This window comes from Priceomyces carsonii (genome assembly GCF_900007245.1).
Source record: "Priceomyces carsonii strain CBS4050 genome assembly, scaffold: Debaryomyces_carsonii_scaffold_5, whole genome shotgun sequence".
NCBI classification, from domain to species: Eukaryota; Fungi; Ascomycota; class Pichiomycetes; order Serinales; family Debaryomycetaceae; genus Priceomyces; species Priceomyces carsonii.
In genome coordinates, this window is record NW_026946678.1 from 223,534 (window position 1) to 246,201 (window position 22,668).

The 22,668-nt window shown below is 37.7% G+C and overlaps 15 protein-coding genes across 15 annotated transcripts; 10 read left to right on the forward strand and 5 right to left on the reverse strand.

Annotated features, from left to right (window-relative positions):
* Positions 1-56: 56 nt before the first annotated feature.
* PRCAT00004423001 (uncharacterized protein) lies at positions 57-1,967 on the forward strand (the record flags this gene model as incomplete). The annotated part of the gene is made up of 1 exon (XM_062954415.1): positions 57-1,967. One exon carries the CDS (start codon positions 57-59, stop codon positions 1,965-1,967), a length of 1,911 nt encoding a protein of 636 aa, XP_062811120.1.
* Positions 1,968-2,129: 162 nt separating this feature from the next.
* APM4 (Apm4p) lies at positions 2,130-3,530 on the forward strand (the record flags this gene model as incomplete). Its single annotated transcript, XM_062954416.1, has 1 exon — positions 2,130-3,530. One exon carries the CDS (start codon positions 2,130-2,132, stop codon positions 3,528-3,530), a length of 1,401 nt encoding a protein of 466 aa, XP_062811121.1.
* Positions 3,531-3,669: 139 nt separating this feature from the next.
* PRS5 (ribose phosphate diphosphokinase subunit) lies at positions 3,670-5,004 on the forward strand (the record flags this gene model as incomplete). Its single annotated transcript, XM_062954417.1, has 1 exon — positions 3,670-5,004. The coding sequence occupies one exon, from the start codon at positions 3,670-3,672 to the stop codon at positions 5,002-5,004; it is 1,335 nt and encodes a 444-aa protein (XP_062811122.1).
* Positions 5,005-5,807: 803 nt separating this feature from the next.
* On the forward strand, positions 5,808-8,978 carry GDH2 (glutamate dehydrogenase (NAD(+)); the record flags this gene model as incomplete). The annotated part of the gene is made up of 1 exon (XM_062954418.1): positions 5,808-8,978. One exon carries the CDS (start codon positions 5,808-5,810, stop codon positions 8,976-8,978), a length of 3,171 nt encoding a protein of 1,056 aa, XP_062811123.1.
* A 115-nt stretch (positions 8,979-9,093) lies between these two features.
* On the reverse strand, positions 9,094-9,279 carry PRCAT00004427001 (uncharacterized protein; the record flags this gene model as incomplete). Its single annotated transcript, XM_062954419.1, has 1 exon — positions 9,094-9,279. The coding sequence occupies one exon, from the start codon at positions 9,277-9,279 to the stop codon at positions 9,094-9,096; it is 186 nt and encodes a 61-aa protein (XP_062811124.1).
* Positions 9,280-9,413: 134 nt separating this feature from the next.
* PRCAT00004428001 (diphthamide synthase) lies at positions 9,414-10,484 on the forward strand (the record flags this gene model as incomplete). Its single annotated transcript, XM_062954420.1, has 1 exon — positions 9,414-10,484. One exon carries the CDS (start codon positions 9,414-9,416, stop codon positions 10,482-10,484), a length of 1,071 nt encoding a protein of 356 aa, XP_062811125.1.
* A 27-nt stretch (positions 10,485-10,511) lies between these two features.
* Positions 10,512-12,446, reverse strand: VRP1 (Vrp1p; the record flags this gene model as incomplete). Its single annotated transcript, XM_062954422.1, has 1 exon — positions 10,512-12,446. The coding sequence occupies one exon, from the start codon at positions 12,444-12,446 to the stop codon at positions 10,512-10,514; it is 1,935 nt and encodes a 644-aa protein (XP_062811126.1).
* Positions 12,447-12,582: 136 nt separating this feature from the next.
* Positions 12,583-14,067, reverse strand: ALG7 (UDP-N-acetylglucosamine--dolichyl-phosphate N-acetylglucosaminephosphotransferase; the record flags this gene model as incomplete). The annotated part of the gene is made up of 1 exon (XM_062954423.1): positions 12,583-14,067. The coding sequence occupies one exon, from the start codon at positions 14,065-14,067 to the stop codon at positions 12,583-12,585; it is 1,485 nt and encodes a 494-aa protein (XP_062811127.1).
* Positions 14,068-14,246: 179 nt separating this feature from the next.
* SEH1 (Seh1p) lies at positions 14,247-15,317 on the forward strand (the record flags this gene model as incomplete). The annotated part of the gene is made up of 1 exon (XM_062954424.1): positions 14,247-15,317. One exon carries the CDS (start codon positions 14,247-14,249, stop codon positions 15,315-15,317), a length of 1,071 nt encoding a protein of 356 aa, XP_062811128.1.
* A 42-nt stretch (positions 15,318-15,359) lies between these two features.
* NSA1 (ribosome biosynthesis protein) lies at positions 15,360-16,667 on the reverse strand (the record flags this gene model as incomplete). The annotated part of the gene is made up of 1 exon (XM_062954425.1): positions 15,360-16,667. The coding sequence occupies one exon, from the start codon at positions 16,665-16,667 to the stop codon at positions 15,360-15,362; it is 1,308 nt and encodes a 435-aa protein (XP_062811129.1).
* A 419-nt stretch (positions 16,668-17,086) lies between these two features.
* Positions 17,087-17,353, forward strand: PRCAT00004433001 (uncharacterized protein; the record flags this gene model as incomplete). Its single annotated transcript, XM_062954426.1, has 1 exon — positions 17,087-17,353. One exon carries the CDS (start codon positions 17,087-17,089, stop codon positions 17,351-17,353), a length of 267 nt encoding a protein of 88 aa, XP_062811130.1.
* A 446-nt stretch (positions 17,354-17,799) lies between these two features.
* Positions 17,800-18,352, forward strand: RIB4 (lumazine synthase; the record flags this gene model as incomplete). The annotated part of the gene is made up of 2 exons (XM_062954427.1): positions 17,800-17,842; positions 17,898-18,352. The coding sequence occupies 2 exons, from the start codon at positions 17,800-17,802 to the stop codon at positions 18,350-18,352; spliced, it is 498 nt and encodes a 165-aa protein (XP_062811131.1).
* An 826-nt stretch (positions 18,353-19,178) lies between these two features.
* Positions 19,179-19,892, forward strand: PRCAT00004435001 (uncharacterized protein; the record flags this gene model as incomplete). Its single annotated transcript, XM_062954428.1, has 1 exon — positions 19,179-19,892. The coding sequence occupies one exon, from the start codon at positions 19,179-19,181 to the stop codon at positions 19,890-19,892; it is 714 nt and encodes a 237-aa protein (XP_062811132.1).
* A 597-nt stretch (positions 19,893-20,489) lies between these two features.
* On the reverse strand, positions 20,490-20,753 carry PRCAT00004436001 (uncharacterized protein; the record flags this gene model as incomplete). The annotated part of the gene is made up of 1 exon (XM_062954429.1): positions 20,490-20,753. One exon carries the CDS (start codon positions 20,751-20,753, stop codon positions 20,490-20,492), a length of 264 nt encoding a protein of 87 aa, XP_062811133.1.
* A 278-nt stretch (positions 20,754-21,031) lies between these two features.
* Positions 21,032-22,276, forward strand: SSH1 (Ssh1p; the record flags this gene model as incomplete). The annotated part of the gene is made up of 1 exon (XM_062954430.1): positions 21,032-22,276. One exon carries the CDS (start codon positions 21,032-21,034, stop codon positions 22,274-22,276), a length of 1,245 nt encoding a protein of 414 aa, XP_062811134.1.
* Between the last annotated feature and the right edge of the window lie 392 nt (positions 22,277-22,668).

The following is a 22,668-nucleotide window of genomic DNA, read 5'->3' on the forward strand; positions in this document are numbered from 1 at the left end:
CTATGTACATCATCACCACATTTTATTATTGAACTAGAAGAAATACCAGGGGGACAATGACAACTAATGAAGTATCTCTGCTAAATATACCGATACCTCAATATCCTAAATTCCCTTTAAGATCCTCTCTTATAAATAAGGATCCTGTAATATGGGTGCATCTCTTAGAAGGATATATTAAGCTCTTCGAATTTTTGGTTGATTCAGAACATTGTTTAAAAAGCTTGGAAGTCAAATCACAGCAGCAGCTACAGCAGTTCTTAAAAGTATATTTAGAGGAAGTATCCGAGGAACCTAGCAGAACGATTTCCTTGGGATCGGTGAATCCCCAGATCACCTCCAATTCAGTTGTTTTAAGAGCTTATGTTTTCCAATTCATCAAGTCTTTTAGCGTCATAAGGGCAAACTTGACAGCAAAATCTCTATGGGACTTTATTAAAATATATGTCGAAAAGAACTCCACAATTGTTCGTGGCTTGATCGATGGGTCGTTTAAATCTAAGTTTAACGATAACAAAAAGTCAGGTAAGATAAGCTCTATCGACTCTGTTCAAAGACACCTAATCGATTTATTAGAGAATCAGAAGATCTCGATTCAGGACTTGAATACACTTTATATATTATTGGGCCAACATATAAGTCCTCAAAAAGCTACCAAGATAAGTATAGATAGAAATGGGATAAATCTGTCTGATGCTAAAATTGTGAATAAAAAGCTGAATGCTTCGCTGTTTGCTGAGTCTTTCGTTTCCAATCGTTACATTGAGGCTTTAGAAACACTTTATGACGGAAGCAGAGGCTTGAAAGCAAAATGCATAGAAAAAATCATGATTACTTCAATAATTTCATTGTCAACTTCAAAGGTTGCTAAGTTAGCGACTTCATTGGACATAGATAACGCAGAATCTTTAAAGAAATGTCCCTTATTTAGCTCAATAATATTGTCTTCGTCATATAAGAAACTATTACCTGGTCTTGAAGAACGTTTACCGTTTTTGAAAAGTATATCTTTCTCAGATAAGGCTCCCTCAGCAATTGATGAAACCCATATAGCCACGCTTTGCGAGTTGTTCCCTCAATTGACAAGAGGACAAGCGCAGTCTGTGTTGAGAGAGAATGACGATGATGTGGAGCATGTGACAAATATGTTGTTGAGTGATTTCGATTTGATTTCTTCAATTCCTGATGAAGGTCAAGTTGAATCGCAATTCAATGAAAAATCTCCCACAAAAAGCCTTGACTTGACACCTTTAGAAACGGAAAGATTTGCTCGGAATGCTGGACGAGAGACTATTTTAGTAGGCAAAAAGAAAACCTCTTTAGATGAAGTGACTGAGGATTTCAAAAAACTGACTTTGTCGGCGGCATTAAGGTTGATATATGATAGCGATGACGACGAGCCAGACGATACATATGACGATCAAGAAAATACAACTGGCGTTGATGAAATGATTGAGGATGACGACGATATAAATGCGACTAATCAAAGAGCTTCATCTCAAGTTAAATCGGCAAAACAAGGTATATCCGGTTTAAGACACACGTTTACTGCCTCTGAATGGGCTCTCTTTGACATATTTAAAACCAAGGGTGCTTCTCAATTTGATAAAACCAAGAGAAAGTCAAAAGAACGGAAAGAATTGAAAGAAATTACGAATTGGTCGGATGAACAAATAGAAGGTTGGTTTAAAATGTTGATGAAGTCCCCAAGAAGGTTTAGGGCACTTGAAGAAGAATTTTTGTACACTGGAAATCCAAATAGAAACCCCTCGAAAGATCGAAATCCTATCAATACAAATGAAGAGAAGAAGGATATTGCCGATGAAGAGCAAAACGACAAAACTAGTACATCAAATCAAAATTCATCAAAAGATCATCATCCCAGGCATGCACATAATAGAAACGGTAAAAACAAGAAAAGCAACAATAAAAAGGCTCTGAAGATGAATGATTCAAGATTCAACTAGGTTATGTAAATAGCTACTATTATTTAATGCACACTTATATCTCACCCAATTAGTAATATACACGACTGGCTCTACTTATCTAACATTGAATATCGAATATCGAATATCAAAACCAAATTGATCTCGTTCGAAGACCGTAGCATACCAATTTTGATCACCGAAATGATTACTGCGTTATTTATATTCGATTCGAAAGGTGATGTTCTTATGTCAAAGCTTTACAAAAGTGGCTTAAAAAGGAATATCGCTGATGTTTTTCGGATTCAAGTTATCACTAGCACTTCGAAGAGTTCATACGGCAATAGCGCAAACGATCCTCGTTCTCCGGTACTTACATTAGGGTCCACATCATTTATCTATATCCGCTCAGGCCTACTTTGGATATGCGCGGTAACTAGATCTAATCAAGACTGTTCCACAATCCTTGAATTTTTGTATAACCTCGAGGCTCTACTTAGATTGTTGTTGATTCGTGGAAATGACAATAAGAGGCCGCTAACAGATGAGACAATCATTAACAATTTTGCATCTATTTTTGAATTATTGGATGAGGTTATAGATTTTGGTTATCCAACTAATTTGGAATTGAGCTATTTGAAGAATTTAGTTACCGCTCTTCCATCAAGTGACAATATATTTAAGTTACCCAGCAACGTACTAAGGACTTCAACTTCGGTTAGCCAGGTATATAATAATACCAAGAAGTTAATACAGAATAGCCTGGAAATAACATGGAGGGATTCTGGAATAAAATATAGGCGAAATGAAATTTTCCTAAATGTGGAAGAAAAAATTAATGTACTAATGAATAAACAGGGAGAATTATTGAGAGCATACGTTGATGGAGCGATACAAATGAAGACTCATTTATCTGGAATGCCTGAATGTCAGCTTGGTTTAGGAGACGACAGCATATTACTAGGATCTCTCGATGCAGAACCATCTCTTTCGAATTCTGGTAATGTCACTTTAGAAGATAGTAAGTTTCACCAATGTGTTGAATTAAACAAATTTGACTCAAAAAGGATAATCCAGTTTGTTCCTCCTGACGGGGAATTTCAATTGATGTCATATCACTGCATTCTGAATGTTCATTTACCATTCAAAGTTTATTCTCAAGTTCAAGAACTGGGCAAGCTGAAAATAAGTTACAAAATTAGAATTGTGTCATCGTTTCCATCTAAGATTGCAGCGACGAATGTACAACTTAAAATTCCTACCCCAAAAGGGGCTCTTAAATCTTACTCCACAAACTCGGGAGGAAAGTCAAAATTTCATCCAGAGGAGAATGTGCTAATTTGGAAATTTAACAAGTTCTTCGGAGATCTGGAACATGTGCTTACAGCAGAAGTGGATTTCTCTGGCACAAAGGATAATGTAGACTCAAGCAACTCGTTTCTCATGTGGTCTCGACCACCAATCAAGTTGGAGTTTGTTCTCGATATGTTTTCCTGTTCAGGATTGACGGTCAAATTTTTAAGAGTTCAAGAGAAAACTAACTATAGAACAGTTAAATGGGTTAAGTATGCAACCTATTCAGGGTCTTATGATATTCGATACTAGCCATATAGGAATAAGTATAGCATTAAATTATATACAATATGCAGTACTACATCACATGTAGTCTTCAGCTCTTCATTTGCTTTGTTTTAATCGTTGGATGATTTACTTTTCTGCAAGCAAGCAACAAAAAGAAAACCGAATGAGAAATCTTGTAGTTTTGGGAGGATCATCGCATCCAGAACTTACCCATTCGATATGTCGGAACTTGACTTTGAGACAAGGAGTAGTAGATTCAAAGAAGTTTTCAAATGGTGAGACTAGCATTGAAATTGAAGACTCCATGAGGGAGAAGGACGTTTTCATTGTTCAATCAGGCTGTGGTGACGTTAATGATAACTTCATAGAATTATTGATTATGATTGCAGCATGCAAGACTGCAAGTGCAAAGAGAGTGACAGCTGTATTACCTGTTTTTCCATATTCAAGGCAGCCTGACGTCCCTCATGCGGCCTCATTGACAGGGGCGCCATCTATTATGACAACAAAGGACCAATACACGTATGAAAGTTTACCTGGTACTCCACGTTACATGTCGCAAAACGATTACGATATCCCTAATATGCCTACCCCACCACCATTGAATATTAACAGTAATAATTTATTAGAAAAGGCGGCAGCTAATAACATGAGACAACAACCATCTACAAATCCTAATGATGCTACTTCAGCTTTTAAGGCAACATCCATTATGACAAATTCTGCATCTCCAAATATAGCTTCGGTCGATGTCTACGGTAAGACTGACAGTGGCTACAAGCAATGGATTTCTCCCAACGGAACCTTAATAGCAAATTTATTAACTACTGCTGGAGCAGATAGATGCATCACCATGGATTTGCATGATCCCCAGTTCCAAGGTTTCTTTGATATTCCTGTCGACAATTTATATTCAAGGCCATTGTTGAAGCATTACATTGTCGACTACATTCCGAATTATCAAGAATGTGTGATTGTTTCACCTGATAGTGGTGGTGCTAAAAGAGCTACGAGCGTTGCTGATGCATTGGGATGCTCTTTTGCACTTATTCACAAAGAAAGAAGGGCAAAAGCTGCTTCTGTTCCTCCCTCATCGGCTGCCTCTAATACTATTACAACACAACCTAGAAACCCTTCAGCAATGGTAGCTACAACAATGTTAGTTGGGGAGGTGAAGGATAGGGTATGCGTATTAGTGGATGACTTGGTCGATACTTCGTACACTATTACAAGAGCTGCAAAATTGTTGAAAGATCAGGGTGCAAGATATGTTTACGCATTAGTCACGCACGGTATATTTAGTGGGGACGCTATCAATAGGATTAATAAGTCTGCAATCGATAAAGTTATTACGACTAATTCTGTTCCGCAGCTTGAGACTATGCGATCACTTGACTCCAAATTCGAAGTTCTAGATGTGTCAAGAATATTTGCAGAAGCTATAAGACGAATCCACAACGGTGAGTCAGTTTCCATGTTATTCGATCATGGATGGTAAATTTAGAAATAGATCAACATTTTAATGACTTGGGGTCGCTTCTCCACTTTGACGTAGTCTCGCTTGTAGTTGTGGAGCCTGTTGGTTTTGCGAACATCTTGCCAAGAAGGACTTCGAGCCCAAAATCCCAATTAAAGCGTCTATAAATGCTTGCCAGCCTAGACTTAATCAAGAGCCCCCCATATCTTGAACTTTTTGCGGCATTTAGTTGTCTCAACTATGTGAAATAGCTAATGTGGCCAAAAAAAGGAGTTCGGAAATTGATGTCCGAAAGAACTTTTTCCTTTAGGCTCGTTGAAGCGAGCACCGTTAGAGTTTGCTTAAGGGATACCAAATGGGAAGAGAACGGTTAGGAGAGATGTCTCTATTAACATACTTGAATAACCCCATATATTGATGCCCCACCATAAACTTTGCCAGGTGCCAGTTCGTTTAGCGAATTGAACTGTGAAAGGTGCTTGTGTATCTTTTTACGGAAAAGGTCTATTGCAGCCGCCAACACAGTGGTCGCTCTTTTTGTAGTTTACGTGTTAAAAGAAATACAAGAATTAAATAGAAGCGGCGCTAGAGCCACCCCTCTCCTGCTTACATGTAGGTCTGCCGTATCTTTACAGCAAAAGGAATATAGGAAAGAAAGGTTGCCAGACATATATAAGTACGGAGATAAGTTAGTTATTATAGACTAATATATTGGTTTACTAAACAGAAACGGCTTGGCCGATACAATAAATACTGAAAGACACATTGTTAGAACAATTTGATTCTTTCTTTCGAGCTCAAACAAAAGGCAGATAACTAGAGCAATGAGTTTACCAGAAGCAGAATTGCAACGCTTATCATTGCAGAGAGTACCATCTAGCGCATCATCAAACGTCAGCGTTAAGCATGGGTACGTCGATGAGCCATTCTCCGGTAAAAAGGAACAATTTGACGAAGTTTTAGATATTTTGGATAGCACTGGATTCATTCCAGAATCGTTGATAGAGGCAGAAGCCAAGTGGTTCTATGAATCACTAGGAATTGATGATGTATTTTTTGCAAAGGAGTCAGCGAGTGGAATTGCGGGCCACATTCACTCTTTGTACGCTTGTAAGATTCAAGCATACTGGGGTGAAATTGGCGATTCACCTTTAATTCAGTACAAACGAGAAACTGAAGATCATTCAGTGTTTTTTGATACTTCGATTCCCGGAACAGAATCTTATAATAGAAACAGATTTGAGGAAAGAATTGACGATAAACATATCGATCCCTCTTCTTCTGCGTCTAATAGTTATAGGTGTGAAAGTTTCTGTGCTCCATTGAATTACAGTAAAGATCCTTTATTGTCAGGTATTTATCAAAAGAACCCCAATGTAAAGGATCAAATTGTCAGATGTCACTTCGTTTATAAAAACAAATATAAAGATATTGCCGTGTCATCCAATGAAACTGATATTGAAAAAATCGGTGACTTGACCTTTTTGAAAATAGCCTCGAACAACACTAAGCTGTTGTATACTGAGATCATCAAGAATGTTATCAATACGACAGGCCCAGTAATCAGGCATTTCAACATTGAAGATATTGAAGAATATAGGGTTGTCATAGGGTTCAGACAGAAAACCTCTGCCAGATATAACTCTGCTTTAAGTGACTTGGCAAATTACTACAAGCTACAATCTACCAGGAAGTATGTCGAGCAATTTTCCAATGGCGTTACAATAATTTCAATGTACGTGACTCCACTTCAAAAGAAGACTCCAATCGATTTATCGATTTATCAAGTCATCAAGGAGGCGTCTTTATTATATTGTATTCCACACAGCTTTTTTCACGATCGATTCATAAAGGGAGAACTTTCCTTACAAGAAAGTATTTATGCCCAGTGTGGTGTTATTTTCGTCACTCATTTTCTCAACAGATTAGGACCAGAATACACTAAGTTATCTTCTTTATTAGACCCTTCGAAGTCCACTCAACATGCAGAAGTATTAAGTAGTTTAAAGAAGAGGTTAAGGGCAGAAACTTATACTCAAACTTACATTCAGCAGGTATTTAATAGCAAAAGTGAAATTGTTAGAAAATTATACCGTCAATTTGCAGATATCCATTACATTCGATCTTCCATAGAAAAAACTTTGTCCTATCAAAGATTGTCGCAGATAACTCCTGTTGGATCTGAAAGTGATTTCGAAGAATTATTGAATAGGGAATGTTCACAAAATGAATCTCATGCGATTGTTTTGAGGGCGCTCTACGTCTTTAACAAATCGATCTTGAAGACAAACTTTTATGTCTCGACTAAGGTCGCTCTCCTGTTTAGGTTGGATCCATCCTTCTTGCCTTCTTCAGAATACCCAGAAAGACCATTTGGAATGTTTTTTGTAGTAGGAAGTGACTTTAGAGGTTTTCACATTAGATTTAGGGATATTGCTAGAGGTGGAATTAGAATAGTTAGATCAAGGTCAGTGGATGCTTATAATGTTAATGCTAGAAATTTGTTCGATGAGAACTATAATTTGGCTAGCACTCAACAGAGAAAGAATAAGGATATTCCAGAAGGTGGCTCCAAGGGAGTAATTTTGTTGGACCCGGGTCTTGCACAGGAAAGCCCCAAAGCATGTTTTCAAAAGTATATCGATTCCTTAATGGATCTTTTATTGAAGCAACATATTTCTGGTGTCAAAGAAGCTTATGTTGATCTTTACGGACACAACGAAATCTTGTTTATGGGCCCCGATGAAGGAACCGCAGGATACGTTGATTGGGCCACTATACATGCAAGATCTAGAGGGGCACCTTGGTGGAGGTCATTCTTAACTGGAAAGAGTCCAGAAATTGGTGGTATACCCCATGATGAATATGGGATGACTACTTTGTCAGTTAGGGCTTATGTGAACAAGATTTATGAAAAATTAAATATCGACAATGCTAAGATTCGAAAAGTTCAAACTGGTGGGCCCGATGGTGATTTAGGTTCCAATGAGATATTGTTGTCACGGGATGAAAAATACGTTGCAATTGTTGACGGATCAGGAGTTCTTGCCGATCCAAATGGATTGAATAAGCCTGATTTGTTACGTTTAGCTAAAAGTAGATCGATGATTTCAAGTTACGATAGGACAAAATTATCTAAGGATGGTTTCGTAGTCCTTGTCGATGATATAGATGTCAAATTACCTAATGGAAAACTTATTACGAGTGGAGTTGTATTCAGGAACTTGTTTCATTTGAAATTGAAAGAGATATTTGGATCGCATGGCGTCGATTTATTTGTTCCTTGTGGAGGTAGACCGGGAGCTATAGATACGAATAACGTTCATGAGTTAATCGATGAAAAAACAGGTAAGTCTATCATACCCTACTTTGTCGAAGGTGCCAACTTATTCATTACACAATCTGCAAAATTGATATTGGAAAAAGCAGGAACTATCATGTTTAAAGATGCTTCCACTAATAAGGGAGGAGTTACATCTTCTTCCTTAGAAGTTTTGGCTGCTTTATCTTTTGATGACAAAGGATTTATGTCTAACATGTGCGTAGATGCACAGACTGGTAGTAAGCCGAAATTTTACGAGGAATATGTCAAGGAAGTGCAGAGGGTAATTGTCAAAAATGCGCAGTTAGAGTTTGAAGTATTGTGGAGGTTGAGAGAAGAATTGAAGTTACCAATTACCGAATTATCAGACAAACTATCTGTAACTATCAATAAGTTAGCAGATGAGTTGGCCAACTCAAATGAGTTATGGAGCGATGATATTCTGTTCCGAAATGCAGTTTTAATTGATTCTTTGCCGTCAGTTTTATTAAGTTTTATTGGAATTGACAACATATTAGAGAGAGTTCCTGAATCCTACTTAAGAGCATTATTTGCGACACATTTAGCGTCTGGTTTTGTTTATTCCCGTGGTATTGATTCAAATCCTGCAAAATTCTTAGAGTATATTTCATCCATAAAAAGAACCTATCTGAAAGAGGGGTTACTTAAATAGAAACGTGATACGAGTTTTAGATCTTTATACGCCTAGATATAAACGTGGATTCATATGAATCCTTTTAGATTTAAAGTTATGAACTTTTAGTTCAATGCATAAATATAAGAAAAATTTAGTTTCTTGTTTCATTTTCACTTCTGACTTCTTTTAGTCCCTCTAAAGTCTTCTTTCTAGCCACCACTTCATCATTAATTTGGGTAGTAACATAATCACCCACAAGAGCGAATATGAAGGTGGAACCACCGATATAATATCTAGCTTTTACTGGCAAAGCATTCCACTTAGCAAACAAGCCCATCGAATGTGATTTTATCCTTTTATTTTTCAATAAAAAGAGCCTTTGAATAATAAATTAAAATATTCGCTTTATTTTGAAAATTCTATAAAATGTGCGCTGATGTAAGTTTCTTACCTTAGCTCAAATTTTGTTTAATGTCTTCAAAACCCAGAAATGAAATATTGGGTACATGCATAACAGAGCTACCGCCATGTTGTTTAAGGATTTCACCTCAAGATAATTCAGTCATTGTGGTAGGTACTTATAAGCTTGAAGAAGAAGGCACTAGACATGGGTCAATCGATATATATAAGTATTCAAACGATGTATCGTCGAACTACAACTTGAAACTTTTGAGCAAAATAGACACAGAAAGCGCCGTTTTAGACATAAAATTTCACAATTTTGATCCTTCATTATTAGCTCTGTCTCATTCTACGGGTAACGTTGTATTATGGAAGTTTGATATAGAGCAAAAAACATTGGATAAGTTAACGAATATAAAAATTGGAGAGCTGGACTGCTTGGTTACATCAGTCTTTTTCTCTCCTGTTGAAAGCGATAGACTTGTTGCTACTACAACTTTTGGAAATGTGTTTTCGATTGACCTTTCAGACTTTTCGATTTCAAGAATGGAGAAGGCCCATGAGTTAGAATGTTGGACGGCATCATTTGGTGAGTTGGGTCAATTAAGCAATGTTGTATATTCTGGAGGAGATGATGGGAAATTGATTGCTCATGACCTAAGAACAAGACAGGAAATATGGTCAACTAGTCATCAACATCATCAAGCAGGAGTGGTTTCAATTCTATCACCAGGTTCTGGTTGGAATACGCATAACCCCAATCAACTTTGGACAGGATCTTATGATGATAATTTACGTATTTTGGATCTCAGATTACCGGATCCTGAGACTTCTTCATTAATTCCAGGATATGTTCCGAAAGTCATAGAAGAAAAAAATTTGGGAGGTGGCGTATGGAGGTTGATTCCCAGCCCTTTGGTCAGTGACAATAGGGTTTTAAGCTGTTGTATGTACGATGGGGCTAGGATTTTAGACTCAAAAGGTAACAGCATTGAAGTGGACAAATATTTTAAAGGCGAACATAATAGCATATGCTATGGAGGCGACTGGGCTTCCAATGGATCACTTGTGGCTACTTGCTCTTTTTATGATAAAGTATTGCATCTATGGTCGCCAGACGAGCCAGTCATCTATAACTAATTTGTATTATACGTATAGACCTTTTAACTATGTAAACAAAGTTAGGTTTAATGGAACTGATGAGCCTCTTCCGCTGGGATATAACTTCGTTTGTTCACCATGCTCACCAAATCTTCTAGGGTTTGGTAGAGAACTTGCATTTGTAAACTTAAATCGCTTCTCCTTATCTTCAATTACTACTTTAGAAGTATTATTCGATTCACCATTCTTTTGGCTAGAGGGGTTGATAGTATATGTCAGAGCGGAAATATTTCGCAACGATTGACCAGCTTGTTGTTGCAGATGAAGAATCAGGCTCTTGTTACCGACTTCAGAATGAGCAGGTGGCGGAGGTGGCGCCGTCTTCTTAGTTTTAAAGCTATGAGAAGAGAAAGAAGACGAAATATTTGAAGGGGGCTCTGAAAATGGACTTGGTGGAGGAGCTGTGGAAGGAGCGGCAGGTGGTATTGAAGGTGGCGCTGAAGGAGGCATCGGAGGTGCTGGTGGAGGTGGTGTATCTTTTTGTGGTGCTTCAGGCGTCGTATCAAATAACATTGACTTGGAAGGAGGTTCGAATGATGGCACGGGAGGAGCTTTCACTTCATTTCTGTTGTCCTTCAATGAAGGAACCATCGGAGTAGGAACACTGCCAGGTATTGGAATAGGTACTCGGGGAGCAGGAGCAGATGGAAGCAGAAAGTCACCATCCTTCTTGCTATTGTCTGATAGTTTATCACTTTTTAACGAGTGCATGTTTTTGGTCGTAGTTTCATGTTGCTTGGCGTTAATTTCTTCTAGAAAAGGTAAACCTGACGCTAAAGATGGAGGCAATTTTCTTCCAGAAGAAGGAGGCTCTTTACTTTGTGGGGTGTTGGATACATTTGTTTTTGGTAATGGTGGAGGAATCGAGGGAAGAGAAGGTGCTTTGATAGTATCCACATTGGAAATATCTGATTTTGGTGCAATAGATTTTGATGATGCTTTATCGACAGAATCTATGACGTAGGTGTCATCTCTCTTGGCATTTATATCTGCTAAGAATGGCAAAGCCCCAGGTATTGGAGTCGCTGCTTGCGATTTAGAAGGATTTCGTGCTTTAATCCCTGTATTATCGGCTTTATTTGTGCCCCGATGACTGCCACTTAATAACGAAGGTATCGGAAGAGCTGGTGGTGGTGGTGGAGCCGAAGGTATCGCTGGCGCCGAGATAACTGGCGGAGGTGAAGGTGGCGCTGGAGGAGGTGGTGGTGGTGCAGTACTCGAAGGCAATGGTGGAGCAGGGAAAGTTGGTAGAGGGGGCGCATTTCCAGTTGGCAAAGGCGGTATGGAGGATGGTAATGTCGGAGGTTGGGATGGTAGCAGCGGCGGAATCGAAGGGGGAGGTGGTGGGGCAGGAGGAGCAGGAGGAGGAGCTGGCACACCCAATGGCACTGGTGGTCGCAGCGAATTCTTCCTTTCAATTCCCTCGATTGAACTTATGGAATTGTTCGTGGAATGCCCAGGTTTTCTGGGCCTTGAAGTCGGAACGACAGGAGGTGGTCCACTAGGAATTGAAGGAGCATTGTTGTGCTTTGAATTCAGCGGTCTGACTGGAACCCGTGGCATATTGCTACTTTGAATTGGAATTGAAGGTGGTCTAGCATCTGAGTTATGATTACTTTTGTTGATGTGCTTCAACTTTGGTATACCTGCAGCAAATATGTCACCTAACTGTGGGGCTCCACTAGGAGGAGCTGCTGGGATTGAAGGCGCTGACATAGAAGCACCGGGAACGGATGCGGCTGGAGCAGAAGCTTTTGAATCAATAGCTGGTTTAGATTTATCCACTGTGACAGCTTTCTTCAATTTGGTTCCTTTTCTAATGTCTCCCAATAACGCATCTCTACCAGGAGGCATGACAGGTGGTGGGCCAGGAGGTAAGTCTCCTGAAGACCCTCCCAATGTCATGGGAGGAGGTGGAGGTGGAGGAGGGGGCCCTGGCATTATATCTTCAGTAGATTGTTGGCTAATATTGTATTTATATCACACTACGATTTAGTGATTTTACTAGTTTAAAAAATATGGCACGTGATTTTCTATACAAGCAGGACTGGTGAAGTATTTACATTAATCTTTATACTCATTTCACTCCGAAGCTTAAATTATCGTACCCAAAAAGCCAGGGCCCTAGAGTATGTCTAACAAGGATCATGCTGAGCCCAATAAAGAGTTGTAGAATGAGAATAAGTACACACAACGAGTCTTCTCTCATAGGGCCAAACCAGACAAGAAATAGATTAATGATTGTCATATTTGAAAACTTAATTTTATTCAGATTTTTATCTCTTTCTAATTTTATCAAATAGAATTTGTTTAATGTATTCAATAAAGTCAGTGAAATCATTGATTTTTTCGTCAATTCCCCAAAGCTTGGATACATCAAACCATCCTGCGAATTGAACTTCGGTAAACGATGTCTTGGACAAGGAACTACTCCAAATATCTGCGGGGCTGAATAAATAAAATTGATAATCTGTGGCAATAAGAAAATCAATAAGGTCTTCGAAAAATGCCCTAAAATTCCAACAATTGCGAATACCATTCCGCTAAAATAGCAATATGTATCTCCAACAAACACGCGGGCAGGATACCAATTGTACTGAAGTAAACCTAAAGAAACACCAATGAAAGGAATTATGAAGATAGCTGAAAACAAATGAGAATCACGAGCAGCTGGAGCGACGTCTTTTGAAAAGAGATAGCACGCATCATTTATAAGGAATATGATTGCGAGAACTATGGATTGGCCAACTTCAAGGCCATTAATTCCCGCCAAAATGTTTATTGAGTTTGGAGAAAAAATTGAAATCGCTGACATGTAGACATAGTAAAAGATACCCAAATCCATCATCTTAGGACTAGTATCGGATATGACGAAATCCGATGACAAGGTGCTGAATTTTAAACCAGTGACATATGATACTGCATGGTTCCCAAATCTAATCCAAGTATCTAATATTTCAAGGAAGAAATTTCCACCTGGAATCGAACCAATGAAATTAGGCACTACTATCGACGTTACACTAAAATCGACGTAATACACTATCAACAAAGGCAAAGATGCAACACAAGGTAGAAAAAACTTGTGGCGCCATCTGATATCGAACAAATCGTCAAATAAGCCTAAAAGTGTTGTACTTTGTAAGCATAACATGGCGCTTAAATAAGCAGCCAACTTATTGTGAGGAAACAACTTGTTATCTGACAAAGACAGATACTGATCATTGTAGTTATCTGAGATCGATGAGTCGCTTGATAATGAAGTAAATGATATTAAATACTTGAAAAAAACGAACGGTATCAACCAGAACATTAAGAATAAATAAGTTACTGCTGAAACAACTCCCATGGACTCTGCAATCTCTTTTACCGGCGGAGGCTTAGACATATCTCTACCTTTTAGTCCAATCTTCATGAAACTATGAGTCAATTTGGGTATCAAGCTCGAAGTTATGACATATCCAAGTCCACCGAATGCAACCAGCGTTTTCAATGGGTTATTTCGAGTTACCAAAGATAGCGATATTACCAAAATACATCCCCTTACATATGGCTTTAGAGGCATAGTATACCCTATCTCCCTTTATCGCTATAACCCTATCAGAATTAGTTGTATTGAAATAGACAATATCAATTGTACATGTATTATTTTTCCGCGACTGCATGTTGTATATTTCCTTATAGCTTTCACTTAATTTCTGGTTGTATAAAGCTTTGTAAGAATTGCATCAAAGCAGTGAAAGAATGAAGCCTTTTTTAACGGGCCATGAAGAATTGATTCATGATATTAAGTATGATTTCTATGGTAAGCATATCGCTACTGCTTCCTCTGATCAACATATAAAGGTCTTTGACCTCGACTCATCAACTTCAACTTGGGTATTAAACGATCTGTGGAAAGCCCACGATTCACTGATAACAAGAGTAACCTGGGCTCATCCTGAGTTTTCCAATTCCAAGTTGTTGGCTTCTTGCTCATTCGATCGAACTGTGAAAATATGGCAAGAGCAGCCAGATGAGTTACATGGTTCTGGCAGGAGATGGATAAGGTTGGCTACCTTAGCAATTGAGTCTTACGCCCCAGTTTATGATGTGGAATTTGCGCCTAACCACTTGGGTTTGAAGCTAGGGTGTGTTGGATCGGATGGAATATTTAGGATTTATGAGTCTATAGAGCCCGCTGACTTAACTACTTGGGCTTTGACTACGGAGTTACCCATATTGAGCCTGCAGTTACCGGCTAAAAGCTTGCAAAGTAGCTTTGAGATTGAGTGGTGTCCATCAAAATTTAGCAAAACTGAGAAGTTTATAGTGATTGCACTAGATCAAGGATTTATTTACGGAACTACAGATGCCGCACAATTCAATAGCTTTGATGCACAGAATGGTTCGGACCCAGACCAAGAAAGTGTGGGGACAGATAACAAATACACAAAAATCTGCAACTTACCTGACCACAATGGGTTGATAAGGTCAGTTAGCTGGGCACCTTCAATGGGAAGAAGTCATCACTTAATTGCTACAGGCTGCAAAGATGGATACGTTAGAATATTTAAAGGAATAGAATTAGCAAATGGAGATCTTAAACTTGAGACGGTTGCAAAATTGAATGACCATAAGCTGGAAGTGTGGCGTGTTAATTGGAACGTCACTGGAACAATACTAAGCTCTGCTGGTGACGATGGGAAGATTAGACTTTGGAAGTCAAACTTCTTAAATGAATGGAAGTGTATGAGCGTAATAAACACAAGCAACAGAACTGGAAACAGGATAGTGAAAGATGAATTCACTACGCAGAGAAGTAATGCACGTTAATTTTGTTAACTAATATAGTCTATGTATATTAAATAATAATGATTATTTAACTTTTCTTCTTTTTTTGTCTCGACTTTCCTCGCCATTTTCTTCCAACCGTTTCCATATATATTCATCATCATCACTACCGTCACTGCTTCCATCTTCCACATTGCTTTTTGGTAATGATTGAGAGCCTGATTGTCCCATATCAGGCTCATCAGAAATGACGGATTCACCTGCGTCAGTAGAACTCAAGATTAAAACATCTGATATTTCTACCCCTAAATATACCTTCGCAAGAATTTCTCTAGTCTCGGTATTGAATACCCTAAGATACCTGTCCAAGCCGCCAGATGCAAGGATTCCAGTGTCTGAAATCTTAATTCCATTGATCGTACCCGTGTTACCACCAGATGAAAATTTTCCCAAAAGCTTCAAGGATGGGCGGAATATGTCCCCAGCAGTAGCAGAATTTTCTTTGAATGCTCTTTTGTCTATCATAGATAAAGAATATTTAGCAAGAAGACCGCGTGTATCAGTTAATGTAAGTTCATCGTGCAGTTTCGAACCAATGGCTATATTGGTTATCGGGTTACTGCAAAGCTTAAATGATTCGACCGGTCTTTTTCCATGAGAAGTATCATATATTTGCAAATCTCCTTGCTTAGTCACAGCCAAGAATTTAAATATACCCTCAGGATGATCTAAAAATTTGATTTTGCTAATTGAAATGGGGACTCTCATGTCTAAGTAGTTATTTTTAACATTCTTAGAGGAGAAGATTACAGATGGGATCAAAGATTGATTTTTGCTTTTGAATAACTCTTTAGAAATTGGGCCTTGGTTTATTCGAATCAACTTTATATTGTTCTCTTCTCCGCCATAGGCAAAGACTCCTACCTCGTTTGGGTCATTTACGAAATCCGACATTTGCTTGTCTCCAGGAACTTTAAAAGAGATGGGATCGAGGTCAAATTTTCCATCATTGAAATTGACTATATAAACATTTCCGGATTTGTATGCCACCAATACTATATCAACATTCTCCAACTTAATTAAAGCAATAGGAATATCATCTTTCGATGTCTCCAACATATAGGTATGAAGAAGATTAAAATTATCTCCTTCATTATTAGAATAGCTGTTCTCATAAACACAGAGGCTTCCTCCTAATCGTGTCGCTAGGACATATTTAGAATTAAATAACTGTAAATGAATAACTCTCGTAGCTGACGAGGACAAAGGTTCAAGACAAACATCTTTAATTAATTGTGGTTGAGTAGCATCCTTCTTAGATGTATCTGTTCCACTACAGCAAATCACTTCTTTGACAGCCCCTGTATCCAGTGAAGTTGCTAGAAATCTCATTTATGAGGAGCTTAATGTTGTTGCATCCATTTGAAGCATCCGATGAGATGCTGAAAAAAATAATGCACCATCTTCTATTGAGAGACGGCATATAACTTCTATTATGCCCCATGAGAAGTGTGTTACTAGCAATTCCTAAAGGGAAGCAGGATTTCCAAGATTACCTTTTTAAAGTTCCAAGTGATTTTATTTCATATTATTTTACAAAATAGCGTAATTTGAGGTAAGGAAGCAGGTAAGTTCAGTAAAATAAACAATTTCAAAAATGGGTTACAGCACTAATAATTAAGTACATTTATTGTTGCATAAAAACTTATCTCGTGAACATCGACTTCGTGGCCAAGCTGGCTAAGGCGTGAGACTGTTAATCTCAAGATCGTGAGTTCGATCCTCACCGAGGTCGTGTTTTATATGCCTTTATGGCCAAGTTGGTAAGGCACCTCACTAGTAATGAGGAGATCGTCAGTTCGAATCTGGCTGAAGGCAATTTTTTTTTGTTTTTGGTTCATCAATTCAATGATACAAAGTCTTTTACAATAACAGTAAAAATTCTTTATGATTACCTACAGATCATACATCACCTCAAAGGCATAGATAATATGAGTTTTCTTGTTCATTCCATCATTTATTTTTATTCTCTGTTCTATTTAAGTAAATCAAGCCTTGTCAGATTTTTTCAAAGCTAATTTGACCTTTTTAGAGATACTAAGCTTGTAAGATCATGGTATTTCTAACACAATAATATTGTCTCGCTACTCTTCCATACTTAAAGGGTAAAGTGAAGCACTTGTATTAAGTTAGTCTTAAATTCACTGAAAAGCCGTCTTCGGGTACTCAGATAGGGGTGAAAGACATTTTAAAAATTAATTATGTTGTCGCTCATAATAATCGGATGGTTATGTATCATCATAGTACCATTAAGAATCATGAAGAATACTTACTATTGGATATATACCATTGTTCCTTTCTTAAAAGAAATATAAAATTTTCAATTTTTGGTAGTGCCCTTGTTTCATTCATAGTACAATATGGTTTTCACGATACCTGCGGCGAAGAAGGTATAAAGCTAACATTTAACATCTAAGTTAGATTCTTTTACTATATTATCTTATAGAAAAAATAGAAAGGCAAGATGGCAGTTAAGGGATTAGGTCAATTAGACCAAGATTACGACGGTATGTAAAATAAACTAACTGAAATGTCAAAATCATTTGCTAACGACCATTGTAGGTTCCAATTTGCGAATCGGCATTCTTCATGCTAGGTGGAATAAAAAAATCATCGATTCATTGGTAGATGGAGCAATTAAGAGATTGAAGGAGCTTAAAGTCAAAGAAGAGAATATTATAGTAGAAACAGTCCCAGGATCATTCGAACTTCCGTTTGGAACCAAGAAGTTCTTTGAGAAGCAGGAAAAGTTAGGAGAGCCATTAGATGCTGTAATTCCTATTGGAGTCTTGATTAAAGGTTCAACGATGCATTTTGAGTACATTTGTGATGCTACAACTTCTCAACTTATGAAGTTGAATTTTGAAATTGGCAAGCCTGTGATTTTTGGAGTACTCACATGTTTGACTGAGGAACAAGCGGAAGCCAGAGCTGGGTTAATTTCAGGAAAAATGCACAACCATGGAGAAGACTGGGCTGCTGCTGCAATCGAGATGTCTACTAAATTCAACGTCTAAGCAGAGTTCCTTGTGTTTGTAGTTGTATTTAATTTCAACAATTTATATACATCCTCAATAACCTGAAGTAGCTAATGTAACGGATATCGTAATAACGGAACAATAATATTTAGCGACGATGCAGTGCCTGCCAAAAGCACTTTTAGAATGATAGAGATCTAATTTCAAAAGTCCTAATACGATTCTTAGATGTTGGCCAATATACAGATATGCTAGGTCCGATACTAAATAATAGAGCTGCTACATAAAGTTGCGGATTTGAACCATCTTTATTCGTACGATATATTTCATAAACCGTTAGTGCAATAAAAATTCAACCATGGCTCGCATAGGTAATAAAACTCTTGTAAGTCCAAATCAATGGACTTGCCGTTCTTCAATTGGGCTGATGCTATGAACGATGGACCCAATCGTAGATCTCTTATCGCCTTTACGTAAATATAGTATCAAACACTTTTCATGAAATAAAGGAGTTAAAAAAACATAAAAAAAGAGAGAGCGACGGAACGACTGTGAGTATGCTGATTCATGAATTGCCGTGTTTCCTATGTACGATCTGTCATTTCTGTTTCAGTACTTTATGGCTTGAAACTGTGGACCACAAAGGCAATCACCGATTGCACGACCGAAAAAAGAAAGTAGATTAGCTATTCCGAGATAAAACAAGGACATTAATTTAAACGGATAAATAGCAACATCAATACAGGCGTACTTTACGTTTCAAAGCAACATATTAATCAGAGAATAAGGAAATAGAAAGTAACACTCAGGAACTGAATATTAAAGGAAACAATTAACAAGATTCGACAATCGAGTATAACAGATAATGTCTATTAATCCATCCTCATACAAGTATAGTACCATAAATTACAGTGCAGCAGCGTCTGATGCCCAAGAGACTGGAAGTATATTTTCCGATGATCAGTCTCTGTATGTGCTATTTAATCCTGTAAATGCTGAATCTGATATTTTATCATTAACTAATAGTACCAAGACAGAACAAAATTATAGCGATGAAGGCGATGGTAATGAAATACATGACCACGAGCTGCATTCTTCCTACCTCCCAATTAACAGCATTGATCGTAATAGGATACTAGAGAGTACTGCGACAATCAGTAAGTTTGACCGTATTAGCAATTGGAATGCGGAAAAAGACATGTCAGAATTGGTAGATGATAATATAGCTAGCTGGAATGTGGATGAGAATATCACTCAAACGTCGGTCATGAAGAGGGAATTTTACGGTGATGAATTGTTCAAGAACTTTTCCAAGAAAGAATTACAGGACTTCAGAAAATACCATTTGCGGAACAAACTTACAGTTAATGATAAGAATTTAATAAATCAAATGCTTATAAAACTTCTTCTTGGAAATAAAGATCTGCAGCATTACAGAAGTTTTACAAGAAGTGCAACCTTGAGTCAAAAAGCAAATGATTATCTTAATAATTTTAATGGTTTGGAGTTTAGTGACACAACTAGCTCATTGGTCTTATGTGGGGGAGAAGGCGCAAGTTCATCATGGAACGATATATAATTTTTAATGAGACTTACGTTTTTGCTGTTGCTCGTTGTAGCTATGGGCTCATGGTCAGAGGGTTAACGAAATATTGGTTCATTTACATAGGTATAATTAGGTTTGGTTTTAGTTTACATGAACAATTTCATTGTCTCGGTCAACTGATATTTTTGTACTAGATGGTACAAGAAGATATTCAGGTAATTATATCAAATGAAGTACACCGCCTTCATTAGACTTCGAAACATTACCATGTATATCTCTATATATAATTATAATTATATCTACTGTCCTGAAGAAATGTTTTAGGTAATACAAGATTCGTGATGAAAGACCTTACGCCCAATTCCACTAAGATAAAAGTTGTTGGACAAGCCAAATAACCATCTGTGAATTTAAAAACCGGATTACAGCTTGTCGTTCAGTCAATCGTTGATCTTCTTATCTCCGTATCCGACAAAATTAGGCATACTTGGCCAGCAAATATATAGTACAACAACTAAGTAAAATCTAATATGCCTATCTATAGCAATCCATATCAGAGTCTCTGTTGTCACTTTTATTTATATCAGTCAACTGATGTCTTAAAATAGTAACATCATGTTTTGCAGTATTCTAAATAAGATTTCTATCCAAACCGGCACAAGGCAAAACGCTACACATACAGATTCTATCGAAACAGAACACATTTACTAGTTTGTTAGCATCCTTATTGAAAGGAGAAAATATCGAAAGAGCCTCGTACTTTTGAGGTGTAGGATTTGTTTTTTCTTTTCTTTTTGCTGGTTTCCTCAACGGCCATCTGCACACTACCCTCAGTTCTTTGGTAAATTTCAGCGAACTCATAGGCAACTCACAGTCACTGGATACTGGAAGCATAAGAATGAGTGGTTGTAAGTATACATTAACAAACCTATATATATTTGGTGTTACTAACTATTTGCTAAGTTCGCCTTCTTGATTTAATTAAGTTTTTTGTTCCTCTTTTACCAGAGGTTGAAATCACTGATGAAAAAATTCTGTTCGACGAAAGAATTGTGTTCACAGTTGGCAGTGCTATAATCTATTTGTTTGGACAATTGCCTCTTTATGGTCTCATCCCTAAGGCAACGTATGCGATTGAGGATCCCTTCTTCAATTTAAGACCCATTTTCTCGATGGAAAAGGGTACCCTTTTAGAATTAGGTCTTTTGCCAATAATCACGTCTGCCCTTTTATGGCAGTTAGCTGCTGGATTAAAGCTTATCAGAGTCAATCTCAGTTTAGCATCGGATAGAGAGTTGTTTCAATCAGCTCAAAAGCTTACTAGTTTATTCCTTGCTCTTACTTATGGCCTTGGCCTAATTTTCAGCGGATATTATGACAAGGTTATTCGTGGCTACGACCCTTTGCTGGATGGGGCTCTTCCATACGGATCGTATGCCATATTATTAGCTCAGATTGTCGGCTGGTCCTTTATCTTGACTTTGATGGTTGAAGTCTTTGACAAAGAATACGCCTTCGGAGGAGGTATATTTGGATTTTTAACACTCCAAGTAGCTACCAGCTTGGTAAGGGACTTGATAAGTTTTGAAGCAGTACCATTAGCTAATTCAAACAAGTCCGAAATATATGGAACTTTGATCTACTTGATTAGGGGTTATAAGAACTTGCCTTCATCTATTTTGAATGTTTTCAATAGATTATATTTGCCAAATTTCTATCAGATATACCTTGTGATAATTACTGGAGGATTAGTGATATATTTACAAAACTTTAGAATTGAATTACCAATTAGATCCAACAAAGTTAGAGGCATGAATAACGTGTACCCAATAAGACTTTTATACAATGGGGCATTACCAGTGCTCTTCAGTTTCACCGTTTTGGCAAACATCCAAGTTTTTGGTTTCATTATTTCCCAAGTCTTTGAATTACCTTTCATTGGTACTTGGCAACTCGACGTATCCTCTAACAACTTGGTTTTAAGCTCTGGATTATTATACTACTTGAATGCTTATTCAGCATCATTACTCGACGCATTATTGTCACCAATCAAATCAATAGTGTGTTTCATAGTCGTTATTGCTTCCGCAACTTGGTTCGCTACCGTTTGGAGCAAGATTTCGGGTGCAGCTCCAAGAGATATTTCAAAACAGTTTAAAGATCAAGGCATTTCCATTTTAGGTAAGAGAGATGCTTCTATAACTAAGGAGTTATCTAGAGTCATTCCAGTTGCAGCAGTCAGTGGTGCTTCTGTGTTAAGCTCGCTTGCATTTGCCAGTGAATTGCTTGGTGGGACTGGAAGGGGAGTTGCAGTTACTATCGGAATTACATCTGCATTCGGTATCCTAGAGGAGTTTATGGTCGAATATCAGCAAGCAGGAGGTAACTCCCAATTTACAGGCGCTTTTGGTGGTTAAGGAGTTCTAAGTGCTATAGCTAGATTTTTAGATTACCATTTTACAGCTCAAAACGCTTCAGAAAAAATTATTACTTCAGTAAACCTTTAATATTATCAAAAACTTTCTACTACCTGTAGGTAGCTCATCATTAAGACCTTTGCAGAGGATCTAAGAGCTTGTGCCAACGAAAAGCTCAATAGAAAAAAATAAAAATAGTGACTCCGACGTGGTTCGAACACGTGCATCTTTACGATAACAGAACTTGAGTCTGCCGCCTTAACCACTCGGCCACAGAGCCTCTTTTCTTTTTGTTTACGAGCTAAGTATACTTGTACAGAATCACTACGTGAATACTTTCTTTAGCTATTGAACCTTCTGGTTTTTCTACATTTTATATAGGCATCTAATGT